The following is a 17,102-nucleotide window of genomic DNA, read 5'->3' on the forward strand; positions in this document are numbered from 1 at the left end:
AATTTGGTGCTTGGCAGACCAGGGCAGCCACAAACATCCCAAGCAATTAATGTAGTCTTTTATCCTGCAACTCCCAATCTGTACAGTAGTGATTAACAGAACTGCCTTCCCTCAGAGGCATTTTGCAATGATAAATATAGCAAGACTTACTTAGAGATGTTTGGACACAAAAACAAGACAAATATACCCTGAGAGACCCAAAGAAGTGCTGCAGGGGAACGGATGGCATCAAGTAACCTTGAGTATGTGCTCATCAGTGTTACCTAAAAAAAAAAAAAAAAAAAAAAAAAAAAAAAAAAAAAAAGGAATTGGAGGCCTTGACTCTGGTCTGTGACTTTGCCCAGTGTTTTTAGATGACTTTTAGTCTTTGCCACACTATCAGTATTTGCAGCTCTACAACTATGGTTGGCCCCAGGTCGGGGGGGGGGGGGGGGGGGGAGGGGGAGGAAATAGGCCATGCTTTACCTTGCTCTTGGATTACTGTGAAACTTTGAAACTTGAACTGTCACAGCTCAGTGCCAGAGCTGGCACCGATCTTTCCCTAGCACCAAGGCTCCCATGCTGTGCTGCGTTCCTTTGCAAACAGGCAGCGAGCTGCAGGCAAATGGGTACTTGTCTCCATAATGGCAAGATTAAAAAAAATAATTTATATATATATATATATATATATGTGTGTGTGTGTGTGTATATATCTCTACATATATATCTACATATATATATATATATCTACACCCACACCCACCCCTAACTATGTCCTCTTTTAACAGTTTGAATTGTCACGTGTGGAGAGAGAGAGTGCTGTCAGAGACCATACGAGCAATTAAAAGATGCTGGATCTGGAGGAGACAGATAATCAGGAGGTACCGGGGCCGGCAGGGGTGGGTGGGAAGGGGATGCAGGGAAAGGGACTTGGCTGGAGAAAGTCGTGTCTTAGACTAGAGAACTGGACTTCCTTGAACTGTGAGAAAACTTAGGATGAATGGAGGCAAGTGATGAGAGTCGGAAATCACGATAACTTAATACACACTTGTAAGCACTGCAGTAGTCCTTCCCCAGCTCCTTCCCTGCTTCACACAGGCTGTTGTGGTCCACATTTCCTCACAGTGCTCTATCTCAACCAAAGGAAAGCTGTGACATCTATAAACATCTACAAAACTTTAAAACTCCTGGAGGAATTACCTAACCTGCCACAGCCATCTAGTGCCTGACTGTGCAGGGCTTGGGTTGCAGTGCAGGACGCCCCCACTGCTCGAAGGCTTACCTGGGCTACTTTACCTATTAAATGCATCACACCAGGGAAGGTAGGACATGCCCGTATTTTTGGTTAGTGTGACTGGAAATGCAGAGTAGTGATTAAGTGCTTTCTAGAGCCATAGCTCAAACTCCCGAAATAATCGTCCTGCTTGTCGAAGTGAGCAATATCGGGCGAAGAGTTAGTCCCATCGTGGGCAAGGCAACTTGTCAGATCTGACTTTATTTAACTGAGGTGCGTTTGTTCTGTGAACGATGAGCAGAAATGGAGTCTTTGTGCACAATTTTAGGAGACCTGTATTTGTATAGTGAAAGACAGCTGGGATGTCGGGAAAGAAAAACTGCGGCCCCAACTTCAGGAGGCAGTTTGCTTGAACCTACTGTAAACTTTGTAAATACAGGACACCTGACACATTCATTTATAGTAAGTTTATTTCTCAGTGCATTACATGAAAGGTCTTTGGTACTTGTGGGTTCTTGAATACTGCTCCCACTCTGCTCTGTAAGAAAATGCTGAATACAAAACATTCCATATACAGTAACAAAACCCATAGCAAATAAAGAGAAATAGATACCTTGAACAATAACATAGCAATATGAAACAGGTAAGTAACCATGCAAGAGGTGGAACAAACAGGTTGTGGGTTTTTTTTTTTTCCTCCATCGTGAAGTCTGACAACAAACATTAGAGCCTGCCATAAATGAGTTCGTCCTGTCTGAAGAGATTTAGTTTTGCTCTAAGTTAAGAACTTATATGTGATCACAAGATACTGGGTATGGCCACCCCATAAGAGACCAGATGGCTGCATAAGCTTAATTACAATGAGAGACGCTGGGACTATTTATTTGCACACATATGAAACACACTGACATAAATAAAAAAAAATCCTGTGTAAAGTAACTAGTGAAAAAGTTAACATTTTCTTCTATGATTGGGAATTTGCTTTGTGGACAGTTATAGCACCTTAGAATTACTTGATTTCAAAGCAATCACAGAAACTGCAAGTAGTTTAAACCCCTATACCATCAAACACCCAAATGGAGTGTAATAATAATAACAATACAGAGGCTGCAACTGTGAAACAGAGGGAATTTCCCATAAATTGTATTGAGACGTAAGTCCAGAAGCCGATTATCTTTTGGAAGCCTTGTCACAGTGGTGTGATTCCTGCATTGAAACAGTTCATTGTAGAGACTGGGACGGAACCAGAATCCCAGAGCCAAAGTTTCAGGAAGTTTGTGAGCCATCTGGTCTGCTCCACTGCAAGCAGCACCGGCTCCTGCTAGCTGAAGATTTGGATTTTATGGCCTGTCCCTTCTCCTGTTAAATTTGATGGCAAGATTACTATGGAGTGTGGTGGGAGCAGACGTGGGCTTCTCTCTCTCTAGTTTATTCCTATTTTCCCTGGGTTTCTATCAATTCTTTACAGTAAGTGCAAATTGGATACTCTGGAGAGAAGCACTCTCCACCTCCCTAGAGTACCAGATTGCTGGTGAACATCAGGGTGCACAAATTACAAATTTAAATTGTGCAATATGCTGTTGCTGCTTCTGGTTAGCTCAAGGCAAGGAAAATGCATTGCTACTACCAGAACCCATCCAAGTCAAAAAACACATTGGAGCTCAAAGAAACATTAAGAATTTCAAAGAAGTCTTTAAAAAAAACAAAAGAAAAAGGAAAAGAACACACTATGGTATTGCACAGTATGTAAGTAAGGAAAAGCACTAAACATTTCAAAATACATTTCTAAATGAGCACGCATTCAAAATAAATCCACTCTAAGTTACATAGCCATGGCAAGATGCATATATGCCCTGGCTAAAATGAATCATAGTATCCGGTCTAAGATGGAAAATGTGGCTGGAGTGGTTTGCTTAGTCATGAATATCATTAATTGTCAGTGTGTGAGGCGGTGTTCACCTTTAAAACGTGTTTAAACTGGAATTGCACAACAGTGTGGTCTAACTGTTGTGTAAAAGTAGTGAGGAATGAAACCCCAGCTGCGAGAGAAAGTCCATTTGGTATAATCCTGCTATCATCCAAATTAAAGATACAGTACCACATTAAAGGGAGATGTAGCTAAATAAAGCAAGAAGTGAGGGGAGCAAAAAATAATTACATAGCTCATTACAGGAACGTCCATAATTAGAACTGTTGCAGCCTGAGCCTAACCAGTCGTTTGACAATCAGTTTGGCAGGATTAATTGCAAACAACTTCAATTAGATATCCTTTCATCTTGCCAGTAATTTGTTTTAAATAACAATTTAAAATCCAAAATCCTACTAAAATGTGAATGAATTGGAGAGAGCACCAAGCTAATGCAGTAGTTTTGAATTCATGACAACAAAAATGGAGAAAGGAAAAATTCTCTTTTAATTCAGTGTGAAGGCTCCAAAAAAGTGAAAATGGCCCCACTCTACTCCGTATTCCCCAAAACTCATATGTGTAGCTACAGGACCATTGAAACAAAATTTTACAGTTTCCATTTATAAAGACTGCATTTGTTTAGTTTAGTTCCTGAAACTGCCATGAGAAAACTTTCTTAATGAGGAGAGAAACACTAGCTTGCACTAACCTTCTGAGCATATACTTTTAGATTAAACTGTGATTTCTCCTCAGTGTTCAGGGCCCGGTTTTCTAATACCTACTAGTGGGCATAAATAGTGGGTTATTGCCTTGAAGTCACCAAATTGCCTTGTAATATCTGTAAGATCAAGGCCAAGATGGTCTCTATTCAACAAAGAGATTATCATTTCTTATGATACTCTAATACTATCTTAGAGTATTTCTTCTAAATTCCCACATGGTAATCAGCCTATAAATAGAGAGGCGTGCTTTTGTGTGTTTAATTCTCAAATGGAGAGATTATTCCAAGCACAGATCAGTGGCTGCACAGTGGACTTAGCTGTCCATCAACAGCAGTGATGCTCTCAAGTCCCTTTAAACTACTGCCTGCAGGTTAGCGAGTAGAAGCCAAAAGGCTGCATCACGGCACTTCAGTCATTTATTCATCAAGAATTGCAAAGTTGAGCTGTTTGTGACTCTTTTTTTAGACTGAGAGGCAGCTGCCAACCTTAAGGCACTCATTTCATTCAGCATCATTTATGCACACAAACATGGGATTTAGAGTTAGCATTGGATTTGAAATTAAGATACATTCAAAGACCTTATTTCAATGTCCCCTAAGGTTAACCAGTACAGGTTCCCTGCTCTATGTCACAGAACCTCTTGACTCAGGCAGTTAAATTCTCTCTGAAGTAAACCGCCTTGTTTTCTGGTCTTCTGAATATATCACGATCCAGCTGTATTTCAGAGTACAGGTAGACAGAGAAATGGAGGAGTCTGAAACATAAGTTCTTGGCAAAACTTTACATTCACTTTAAACATTAAAGGTTTGGAAAAATGAAGTACCTGATCTTGCCTTCAATTCCCAAAGCTTCTGTAATACTTTAGGCTTGTTTCTGTGACTTACCAAAAGGCAAACTTGAACATATGGAAGTACAGCTGAACTACATGAGTTGACTACAAAACGACGTCCCACCACTGACATTAGCCAAGCAACGCTGGGATTTGGAAGCAGGGCAAGTAAATTTGTTTACTTCAAAGTTTTCAAGCCAGTTTAAGCCAAGGCTGTTTATTTAGCTGTACAAGCAGTGAAAAGCTTCTCTGTGTGGACAGCCTTCTCTGCTGCTTGCTTGACATTAACTTATATCATTTCACCTGTCTTGGGGGAGATGGTTAGACTTTTAATGAAGAGGGCTGAATGAATGCATATGGTGAATTTAGTCATTCTGAAGTAGCTTTTAACTTGTTTATTTCTGAAAATATAATGCTTTTCAGAGGAAAGATTTGGATGTTCTGATGTCTCTCTAGGTCTACCATGTTCACAGTGTATCCAGAAAGCTAATGTGATGTGGGGCTAGTGTCGGTGGGCAGAGCTCCACCTTTCCAGCAGCTTCCCACATGCCTCCCTTTCCCTCTGGAGTATCACACTGGGTAATAAGGGTTCCTGAATATATGGACCACGCAGCTGTTAGTCTTTGCCACAGCTTGTGTCTGCAGTACTTGCAGGAGTACATACTGCCTTTATCAGATAGCTGTATCTTGCACTAGGAACTAGGTAGGACGTGACCAATTTACTTTACTTATGCTATAAAATGACAATTTGCTCACTGTTCTCTTGGGTTGGATTTGAAAACCTGACAGAACGGTAAAAAATATATATATTTAAATAAAAATAGTACCATCAGTTCATTATTCTCACTCTTTCTAGCAAAATTCATTGTCTACATGAATGACATCAACTTGTCCAATCTGGTTTGCACAGCAGTTTTAATGATTCATTTGTCACCAAAGGGCAGGTTCAATGTCTTAAACATGGAAACTGGGACTTTCCCCAAAATAATAGTTACTGCAAAAAGTAAAGTGACTTTGTATTTACCTCCCTAGTGCAAGATAAGCTGCTGACAAGACTCTAATTCCTTAGACTGTGGCTTGCCACTACACTGTCTCAAGATTCAAATGCCTAGCATCTACCCACAAGATAAAACACAACAGTGTCAAAATACTTTTCCTTATTGTTCTGGACTTAAACTATTGCAAAACATCCTTTTCTGTGAATATTTATTGCCAATATTTAAATGATTTTTTTCTGGATGTATACACAAACTGAACACAATATGAGAATATTCTTGTGCAATCCCAACATATCTGATACATACTGCTACAAATTTTCACAGAAATGAGTCTAATATCATCTGAATATAGATAGAAGGTCAATGTATGCCATGATTTCCACCATAAATCCTTGCTTACCTAACCATGGATAGAAATGCCTTTCACATGCAATCAACAACATGCAAAGGCTAGATTTTGATGCTCACATCCCAAGAGTAAACAGAATTTTCAGAATAACTATTTTAAATGTTCTTTGAATTTCCCAGTGTGTTCTTTGCTGAAGAGAAATCCTTGCAGGTGAGAATGCTTTAGAGGCCTATGAAAGTAGCAACTTCAACTGGAAGTCAGCATGACAACACCACACGAAATAAAAGCAGATGCCAGCGAACTAGAGCAATGCAAAAGGCTAAGGCTCAGCTCTGAGTATTCATGGGATTGATTATCTCAATCAATTAAGCAGTGCTTTAACTGAGTAACTTGCTAGGGCAGTGAGGAAATGAGGGGAGGATTAAACTTTTGGACACAGTAAGGGTGTCACTTCTGTAGACAGCTTCTGAGGACACCTGCCATGTGGTATTTTAAAGGCAAAAAATAACAAAATCAAGAAAAATGTTGGTAAGACCCTCTCTGAGCTATGGATAAGACATTCCTTGCAATAAGGGCTTAATATCGACCAGGTAAGGAAACCCGATTGCCAATGCTGCAGCCTCCTACCCACTTCATTTGCACTCTGCAATTGAGCACTAGGATACTGTATCTTTAACTGGTAAACGGGCTTGGAGAACACGTAGACGCTCCTACTTCATTCGACTGCTTTTTCTTCTGGCTTCACTGTCATCCAGCAGTGAAGAGAGGATCTGGTAGGGCTGTGGCTGCTGGGGTCCTCCACGTTTGATCTTGATGCTGGTTCGCAGTGGGGAGCCTGGGATCACATCTTGTCCGGAGCCTGGCTCAATGGAAGATAAAGAGTCTGTAAGGAGAGAAAGTCATGGGAAAGCGCTATTTAAAAGGGGAGGCTAAGGAAAGAGTAAATGGGCCATTCTGAATGATGCTTCTTCTGGAAGAAAGTGTCTGTCTTTCCATTTTCTTTGCATTTACCAAGCAACCAGGGAGCTACATGGTTGCTGCCATCACACTACTAAAATATTAGGTCTTTTCCTTCGGCTCTACCCTCTTTGGGGTGGGTATATTGCTGCATGCAGCACAACGGGTCCTGTTCTTACTTGCCACTGTTTATCAAGCACTGCTCTTATCTTTACTGAATACCAATCTGTTTGGGCTGTGACTACTACTGTGGACATCGCCCGCAGACTCCTGTTATTGAAGGACAGGACTTCACAAATGGTCACTGAGGGTTACCATTTCACTCCTTCTAAAGGTGGACATTTTGAGGCACCAGAAGGACTGAATGACCTACTCTAGGCTACAGCCAAATTGTGATAAAGCTGGGAACATATATATATAAACACACACATATATATATACATATATATATACATATATATACATATACATGTATATATATATTAGTTGTCTGTTCTCCCAGCATGCCTCATATTAACGAACTCTTCCTCTGTCTACAGTGTCCTGCTCTATGAAGCTAAATATGCATTTGACTATGGCCACTCTTCTTTCTTCCCAGTCAGCAACACACGCTGATAAGCTCCAGTGCTGCCTCATCATATTTAATGCCCTGGTCTCTTTTTCCTTTCGCCTTTGGAGATGGACGTCTGCTTGTTTCCCTGACAAGAGTCCAACCTTGCAAGCCAAAAATCCAGCCTTGGTCCGGTCATGTGAGGCAGCATTCCTGTTTCAAGCGAGCAGTTGGCTAAAGAAAGATTTGTGCTGCGTTTGCTGGCAGGAAATGCTGCCAAACCGTTTGGGCTTTCCTGCGTCCTGCTGGGCTGCTCTCTGCAGTCTGCTACTCCAGGCTATCTCCAACTGCCCTCCTGTTGCTGAGAGGAGGTTTATTTGCTGGTATGTTTTGCCTTGTTGCTTGGGTGGTTGTGGTTTTGGAAACCACATTGATTGTGAAGTTTCTTGGGAAAACGAGAGCATGCGTTCAGCATTTCTGTGTGGGTCTTTCAAGGAGGGATGAGTTGGGCTACCCAGGAACTTGTGGTAAAATTCTTAACGCCTACGGTGGGAACAAGACCAGATAGTTGGCACTGGCTGATTTAAACCTGTGTGGTGCCTTTCAGTGCAAGAGCTGTCTTTGCTCAAGGAAATCTTGTTTCACTATTTCATGTCTTTGCTATTTTTTTCTTTTCTTTCTTTTTTTTAAAAACCATATACACATACAGGGATGAACAGAATTGCACAAGAAAAAATGACTTACTTTCCAAGTTGTTCTCTTTTTTCCTAAATAGCATTTTTGTCTAGCCTAAAATATGTCTTAAGTTAAAGAATGGAAACATTTCAGAAGCACAGAGGATAAAAAAGGAAATATATATGTAAGTCATGCAACATAGGTGTTTAAACATGGCCTAACTACACTGTACAGTTAAACACTACCCATATGTGGCACTGTTTGGGCTTTCTCTATAAAATATGCTGCTATACAAGGCAAGCTCCTCAGTGGTATTAAAGTCAGTTGGAAGAAGGTATTACCAGGATTAAATGCTCTGGCTTAAAGATTTGAACATGCAGCTTCCTGAGAAACTGGAAGATGACCTGGGCAACAAAGGCTTGAGCTGCTGCTCACGACCTCACTCTGAACTGTAGTAAAAATTATCACGGAGGCCATTTCACCTGCTGGTGTAAAGCCAGAGTAACTACTGCGGGAGTGGGAAGCTCTAGGCGCTCAACAATTCTGACAATCCTTTAAGTCATGTTGAATATCTAGCTTTGAAACCCCTGGTTAAATAGCTAGTTGATTGGCTTTGAGCCTTAACAGGCAGCTCAGGAGACCAGCAGGATGTGTAGGAACCATCAAGCAGCTCTCTGAACAGACCCCCAGTGGTCTAGAAAATAAAACCTTAACAGTGCTTACCGTGAATTCCTATCATGTGCTCAAGAATTAATACCCTCTCAGCCAAAATCTTCAGAGCTTCTCGAAGTTGTTGAACACCTTCTCCCTGCAAGGAGAAAAAGGAAAAAAAAATCCCAACTAACATTGGTATATGTTTGAAGAAGGGCTTCCTGTTCATTACAGTTCATAATGTTGCCTCCATAATGCCAACTCTGCAGTGTGAACATTTAAAAAAGAAACAAATAAAAGGAGAGAGAAACTGCAAGGGTAAAATTAGAATTCTGGAGAAATGTCTACTTAAAGAAAAAATCCCTAGTTATACCCCACATTTGTAGAGCATCTGATTCAAAGCCAAAAGTTTCAGTTTTGTTCCCGTTTCTGCAGGTGGCCAAATTCAATCTGTATATTCCTGTCAAACCTTTATACCACACAGCTTGTGGCAGCAACTACTGAACTACTTAGAAAACAGATTTTCCTCTCCGACATTTGCTCTGAACATCAGTGAGGTACTTTCAGCTTTCTCTTTGTTGGTATACTGGGAAATAGTTTTATAATGCAGCAACAAGACGATGCTTGCCAAACTCTATCTGTAACAGTGACATGCAAACCCATGCTGACGGGATACAAAACAAGTGGAAGTAAGAACAAGTAAGCAAGATGTAGGCTGGAATATACCTTTGGAAAGCCAGGAAAGTTTGGACAGGAGCCACGTTATACTACAGGGAGTGAAATCTTCCCTTACTGAATTTTGGTGGTTCAGCCTGGCGGTAGAAACTCAATAAACACAGTCTTTGAGACTAGGTGTTGCTGGTCAGCATTTCACCTTACGGGTCTAGGTAATTCATGTGGAGCTGCTGTTTCTCACAGTGCCTCCAGTCCCAGCTCTATGATATGCTGTCTGAAGTGCGTCCATACGCTTTTACATGCACTCAGGCTGTTGCCACCATTACCCTAGATATGGGACTTGTAGGACAGATTGATGTTGGAAAGATGTTAGGGTGGGAGAGCAGAGACCTGAGAACTCCAGTTTTCTGCACAGACAACTGATTTCTTCCGTGCATCTGTTCCTTAGCAGTAAAATGGGGGAGAAATTCTCATGCCTTGTAGCACTTTTGTGTGGAGAAATAACCCTTGAGGACTAAGGCGATGTTCAGCAGACAATATGCTCAAGCAGACTGCAGAGACCTAGATTTGTAGCCTGTAATAGGTTCACACTCAAAGTTCACACCATCTCTTCATCTGCCTTTCTAACTCTGAACAGGACCCATGCCTCCCCAAACCAACCTGGAAAGGAGAATATGGTCCTAGAGAGAGACAAAAAAGTAAAAGAGAAGAAATACATGCTTACATCAGCACCTTTATCACCTTCCTCACCCTTCTTGCCTGGTTCACCCTAAAACAAGAAAGAGAAATTTGTTTTCATGTGACCAAGGAACAGCTATCCTGTGCTAGATCACTCATATTCCCTTCCTCCCTCCAGACAAATTTATTAAAGGCAAAAGAACTTCATCAGCAGAAAACAAACTGACTGTCTGGCACTTCAGACCAAGAGCCAAGGTGAGGTAGTGAGCTCTCTTCAGGGTCCTGCCAGCTCCCTGGGAGCACCATCATCATTTATAACATTGGTGAACTTGTCTGGGGTGGCCAGAGCTGTAGGATGTTCATATTGTAATGGAAGAGAGGATGGCTACCATAGCCTGACCCCTCAACCAAAACTACGCACATCTCATGAAGCTCTCAGTGAGCACCTCTAAGCTAAAATACTGGAATAAAAGCAGTGCTTCCTTCTCCCAAACATGAACGTTCATTTTTTATTTAGAACATAAAATCCTCCTTTCTGCTTTCGGTAATTAGTCACATCACTTTCTGCCTCAGAAGATGCTCATTAAGCTTTTCTTGAACAAAGATCCCTATGTTCTGTGAATGTTGGTCTGATACGCCCCTGTTCTCCCTAGCCAGGAAGTGCATGCGTTTCCCAAAGAACAGATGACATGGAAAGAATAAACCACAAGCTAAACATGAGACAAGGGAAAGGCCTAATAAATTGCTGAACAAAGTAGACTGGAAATGCCTCAGCTCCTTAAACTTGCTGGACATCCCAGAGATGTTTGGAAAGCAAGGCGGGAGTGGGAGGAAGGAATCAAGAAGAGGTTGTGGGAGTTTTAAGAAATAATGATGTGGAATTAAGGAAGAGGTTCTTCTAGAGGATCTAGGACTCCTCTGAATGCTTCAGTCCAATAAAATCAACTTGTTCACCTTCACACAACATTCATCTCTACCATTTTGTTTTCACCCTAGCTATATGTGTCAGTGAAGCCAACTCCTATATGTATCTGTTCAGCTCTTGCCTAGAAATCATTTGGAGAAAAGCTGTTCTTAAGAGATTAGCAGCACAGATTTACAGACCAAGGTGCAAGGTGGTGCTCAGAACAGCCGTTGTACTTTGGGTTGCTCAATAATGTCCACCTTTGTGCTCTGGTGGTGCCAGGAATCTCGCTGGGGAGGGTAGGAGGAAAGGGGCTTCTATCTACAAAGGTTAGGCTAAAGGATATCTGCTAGAGAAGCACTTCTCTGTTAGCATGACTCCTTCCTAATTACTGCTCTCCACCTCTGACCCCTCACTTGGACCTTGTCACCATTCCTTTCCTCCAGTGCACTGTATGCCACTGGCTGCCCCATCGACAAAAACGCCATGAGCAGAAACCAGCCTGGTAAGCCTGCAGGCTCTTGGAGCAGAGACATCATCTCATTTCACACTCTACAGTCAGGATTTCCTCCATGCTGTTGCAATGAAAACTCTTATCAACACAGCTTAGAGCTAACATCCTCCACACCTGAGGAAATCAGTGAGAATCCATCTAGTTCATCCTCTGTGCTGTATTTACCACACTGACTTCTAGCTCTGGTAGGAAGAGCTGCAGCTGGCAGAGCACTATGGTGTCAGCTTCCACTTTTGCACCACCCAAGCTTGTGGTGGACACAGCTAAAAAGAAACTGAAAGCCTGCCAGGGCCCTGACCTGTCAACTCTGCATTTCAACGCTACACTAAATATGCAGGAAGACTCTCTCATTTGCCAAGGAACACATTAAGGTGAGGTTTTTGCCTGAACAAATCACAAAGCTGGAGACAGTTGACTTAAGTGTTGTATCTGAGAGGGCTAGATTAACCAGCTGCACTCCAGCCACGTGGTATTTAAGATGCCAGACATGCCAGGCAAGCACCAAAACCATCTGAGTCTTGCACACACCCTCAAGTACATCACTTACAGGAAATCCCTTAATGCCCCTCTCTCCAGTCAGACCTGCTTGCCCCTGTTGGAAATAAAGTAAGTGTCATTAGGAGATATTTTTCCATTTGACAAGAACATAATGTAATTTTACTAGTGGAATTAAGATGGCTTAATGAAAAACCTTACACTTGGGATAATATGAAGACATTTCTTTCCCTTGACATTATCACTTAGAGACAGCAAAAAAGGGGTCATGGTTTCTGTCAAGCATCAGCTCCAAATCCTATCACACTTTGGAGAAGTTTGGTTAGATACAGAAATACTCAGCTCAGTACCCTCTCAGTAAGACGATTTGCAATTTTTTGAACTTTAAAGCATTCAGTTACATCGTACCAGGAAGGAATTTGGCTGGAGATTTGTTTCTTACAAAGATACAACATTCTTCTCTCCAGTGAAATGGGCAGGCTGCTGCCCCAGACAGCAAACAGAGCTCCGGACACCCGCTGAGAACTGATTTAATCTGCCTCCTGTTTGCAACACACACCCCTGCGTTAAACCCAACAGCTACTGATCAAAACCTGTGCACAGTGTTTTGGTGGGTTGGTTGTTTTTTCCTGCCATGTTAATTTTCACATTGTTCTTGGTGCTCTTTTTTTGTTATTTTAAAACAGAAACATTCTGAAATGGTATGTGTTGGTTTGAGATGGAATGAAACGCCATCAGAGTGAGCATCTTTCTCCCCGTTTTCCTCCTCAGCTTTTATTCCCCGCCACGGAGCACCCTGGGGCCAGGGCAGAATGTCTGAAGGACACTTCTGAATTATTTCATAGACAGCAAGAACTGGGGGAAAGGAGGCAAAATTTAAAAGCATCTTTAGAAATCTGTTGACAAAATAGTCACATATTTAACCCAGCCCTTCTTCCCTAGACATACCCAGAAAAAAACAACTATCCTTTCGTTCCAAAAAAAGTTATCCAACTGGCAGCAGCTTTTTTGCAGTATTTGTCAGAAAGAAAGCTACTTTGTTACTGTGTCCACCCAACCTGCTGCTGAGTATAAAAATACTCCAAGCCCTGGGCATCTACAAAAACATGACTTCAAAGATTGGTGCAATGCTGAGTGAGTAGCTAGCTAGCACTAGGCACAGCCCTGCACTGACATGAAGAGCATTAGAAACAGGGCAGATTTGTCAGGTCCTCCTCCTGTCTTCAAAGGGAGAAATACCCGGCTTCTGCATTGGAAGGAACAAGGCCTGTGAAAAAACACTGGCAAGCAGCACCTCAGGGCGAGGAGATATAACAACATGCTCTGAACACATAAATCGGTTGCTCTCTCTGACCATTGGGAATGGGAAAAGATGTTATCAGCTTAAAGGAGATCACAGGATATTTGGATTGGATGATAGAAATATCTTTTATCCCAGTCCCTCCCTCACCGTACCTCTGTAGATTGCCTGGAGATGGTTGGAGTATCCCTCACTGGAAATGCTTAAGAATAAGATGAGCAGATGTTGACCGTGAAAGGCACATGCACAGATGTGCCACTGGGGGTATGGACTCTGACTGCCTCAGGACTCCTCTACATCTATTTTCTATGAGATTAAGCAGGCAGAAGGTATAATAACATTTTCTCATACCTCAATAGCTATTGTAAAACCTCAGGTTTTTTGCTGCACCAGCTGCAGTTCCTCTGTTCTGCATACAGCTAGCCCTAATTTGTATCCACCAAACTGAAAATTGCAGCATGTAGTTGTTAAGACCAGCATTCAAATCCACACTCACAAAAGAGGTTATTCTCAAAAACACACAAAACATCCTACAGAAATTCTGCCAGAAAAGCTATCAGCTTCACTTTCCAAACTAACAGAGGAAGGACCAGAAAATACAATTTATTTTTTGCTATTTAGCAAGACATTCTGATATTCAAAAATCCCATTTATTCTGAACCTAGACAAGGTGCAATTCTGAATATCTACAAGCAGTGAATGAAACCAGAGTCTAAAGGATTCATTTACACCTCGTCCAGTCAAAAATTCCACTGAACAGGCACAGTGCAACAATGCATTTGTTTCAAAAGAAATGTAGTAATATTCTTAGCAATATGGCAAACCACAAATTAAATCACGATGCTACATGAATCATCGAGAAAGAGCTCTTATCAGTTTCCTGGATGGAAACTCGACACTTTGACATATACCATGCTTTCTTTTTTTAAAAAAATAAAATTATAAATTAATGTTTAATAGTGATGAGCAGTGCTGGTTAACTTGGGCTAGCTAAGGTTTTAACTTTCATCAGACCCTTAAATTTTAGTCCCAGAATTGCCTTAGAATCTAATCTATTAGTAAAGTCAGTAAACGCTCCAAATGGCTGATTTACAGTAGGAAATTCTTATTTAAAAAAAATCCTAACAGTTACTTAAAATGGGGTCTCTCTTTCAGGGGGTTGCAAGTGATTTCTTGTGTTAAAATGGGAACTAGACACCCAGAACAATGTGAGCTTCTGCAGAGATACTTAAATAAAATACATCTCCTGTGTGAACTTTTTAAAAGCATACATGCTCCATCCTCAGCTATCTCATGCTCCTTGAGGTAAGATACACTTGGGGGGGAGGCATGAAACAAGCCACTCTGAGTTGTGGCCTTGCACACACTCTGGACTGAGGAATGCAGATTAAGCCCGTCAGTAAGCATTCTCATTAAGCAAGAAAGTCATCAAATTCATCTGGAGTTAGCCAATTTGCATTAGCCTTTCATAGCCAAAACATCCTTCTGTCTTTTAGATTGGAACAGTGAGCAGAAATGAAGGAGAAGAGATACTATCATATGGGGAAAGCAAGTTGTCTACAGCCATCCATTTGAAGGTTTTGACTTCCATGCTCACCTCCATCTATGTGTAGGTAAAAGTGTCACTTGGAAGAAAAAGAAATTTGTTTCCTACCTCTGTAGAACAAGGCTCTATCTGTGCAGCCACTGCTGCAGACACATGTCATTTTAGAGGAACAACTTACCATTTTTCCCCCTCACCTTTCTTTCATTCTTTGAATCTGCTCCATACCAGGGCCTTAGCAATGGTCCACCCTCCATCAGTGCCAGTTTCTACATTCTGCAGATCTGGTTGACTGTCCACTCCCCATCCATATGTTAATATCTAAAAAGCTTTCGATCTTTTAGTGTATCTCAGAAGAAATTTCAAAGACCATGGTCTGGTGTTGTGACATGTTTTTGGAAAATAAACTTAGTAGAATCAGCTGAAGGTGCAAATGCCCTCCTTAATCATGGCTAGTACTTGAATTCTGGACAGGGAGTCTGACAAAGATATCCTCGTCACATTTTTCTCTGGTATTTATTTTAAACTCAACCAGTTTGGAAATAACGTTCAAGCAGCCCCAGTAACAGTTATTAACACTGGACATAGCCCATCAAGGATTGAGATATAAAACATTTTATGAACAAAATGAGAACATTGTTTGACCCAAGGAATGGCTTTGGCTCAGTAAAAGTCTGAGGAGCTATCTTCTACTTCCACAGAAGAAAGAAGTCAATTATACCACATAAAGTATTTCATGCTAAAGAGCTTTGGTTGGCTGAGGAAAGTTGGTCTCCACAGCCATTATATGCTATGCATTTGCTACCTGATTATCTTTCGGGAACGCCAGAGTGTGCAATCAATGCAACCCTTTATCTGTACAGTAACCCCTCATCTTGATTCTTGCAGAAAACCTAGGAACTCTATGCATTTAACATTGATGAGGGCTGCAGTCCCTCTGCACTTGAAGGACCTACGTTCTATACTGTTTCTGAGGCTTTGACCCTGAACTTGCTGGGAATCTATGTACAGTAAAATCTTACTCTCTCTCCTCGGTCTCCTTTGGAACCTTTTGGCCCGGGTTGTCCTGGAGAGCCTGGTAAACCCTAGAAGAGATGCAAAAAAGAAGGAATTAATTCCCACTGTGCATCCTTCGTGTAGGTGAAGGTAATACATTTCCTAGTGATCCTCAGTTTCTGAAAACTTCATTTATGCATTAAGTGACTGGACTGGATTTTCTTTTGCCATTAAGTCTGCCTGCATAGTTAATTAAAAGGAGAGTAAAACATAACACATGGACCTGCTCACAGTGGTGAAGGTGGTGGTTCTGCAACTTAATTGTAAACATGCACCTTATGTGTGTTCTGTCTTAGTAAGTCCTGTGTGTATCTGCTTAGTGCTTATAAGTGAGTGTAGAGCAAAATAGTATGTTTAGTCTAGTGTGTTAAAGCAGTGGATCCAGCTTATGAATTTGTTGGTGCAAGAAGCCACTGGAAGCTCATCTTGAAGATTTCCTGAAACCATGCAGAGGCCTATAGCTCCTGCAGATTACTCTCCTCAGGTCTTTTAATGCACTGTATGTCACAGACATAATGTTTGGCAATGGATCAGTATGACAAGATAGTGCTTGTTCTCAGTTATCCTGAAAAAAAATATAAACAGATAATATGGCTAGCCTAAACCCCTCCCACTACTTTCCCCCTGTTCGTAATAGTCTCAGTGGGTGGCAGGAGTAAGCATACATACCTGCAAATTAATTGGACTGCGCAGCGGAAATTATTTTGAAGTGATTTACTCACCCTAATAAACAGTTTTCAAATTAAGCTCAATCTTTACTAATAATTTTGCTCCTTGGGCTGAATAAATCTATAAGGCAGTCACCAAAGGATAAGAAGGGCATTTTCTCCAGACTTCTACTAATTGAACTGCTTTGCAGAAATCAATCCAAACTCTTAAATTACTCACCCAGTGAAGCCTCAGTTGTAAGCCAGACAGGAAGAGAACAATATTATTTGTTTATACTCCCCATGTCAGCTCCTCAGCTCCCCATAACCATATGCAAGATGCTTTTTTCCATCTTAAGTGACTCACACACCACCTTGGACACTAGCAAGCGAGACTACTGCTCCAATCCAAACCACTGGTGATTTAAGGTTGTGTAATA

At 41.3% G+C, this 17,102-nt stretch overlaps 1 protein-coding gene across 1 annotated transcript in view; it reads right to left on the bottom strand.

Moving 5' to 3' along the window:
• Window positions 1–6,727: 6,727 nt before the first annotated feature.
• The window catches only part of COL26A1 (collagen type XXVI alpha 1 chain), a 173,363-nt gene continuing 162,988 nt past the window's right edge, over window positions 6,728–17,102 (bottom strand). The window contains exons 12-16 of the mRNA XM_062592601.1: window positions 15,982–16,044; window positions 12,169–12,213; window positions 10,250–10,294; window positions 8,923–9,007; window positions 6,728–6,900 (exon numbers count right to left, since the gene is read on the bottom strand). Of these exons, the coding sequence (XP_062448585.1) occupies window positions 6,728–6,900; window positions 8,923–9,007; window positions 10,250–10,294; window positions 12,169–12,213; window positions 15,982–16,044 (411 nt within the window). The remainder of the gene's footprint in view (window positions 6,901–8,922; window positions 9,008–10,249; window positions 10,295–12,168; window positions 12,214–15,981; window positions 16,045–17,102) is intronic.

This window comes from Rhea pennata, chromosome 20, assembly GCF_028389875.1.
Source record: "Rhea pennata isolate bPtePen1 chromosome 20, bPtePen1.pri, whole genome shotgun sequence".
Lineage (NCBI taxonomy): Eukaryota > Metazoa > Chordata > Aves > Rheiformes > Rheidae > Rhea > Rhea pennata.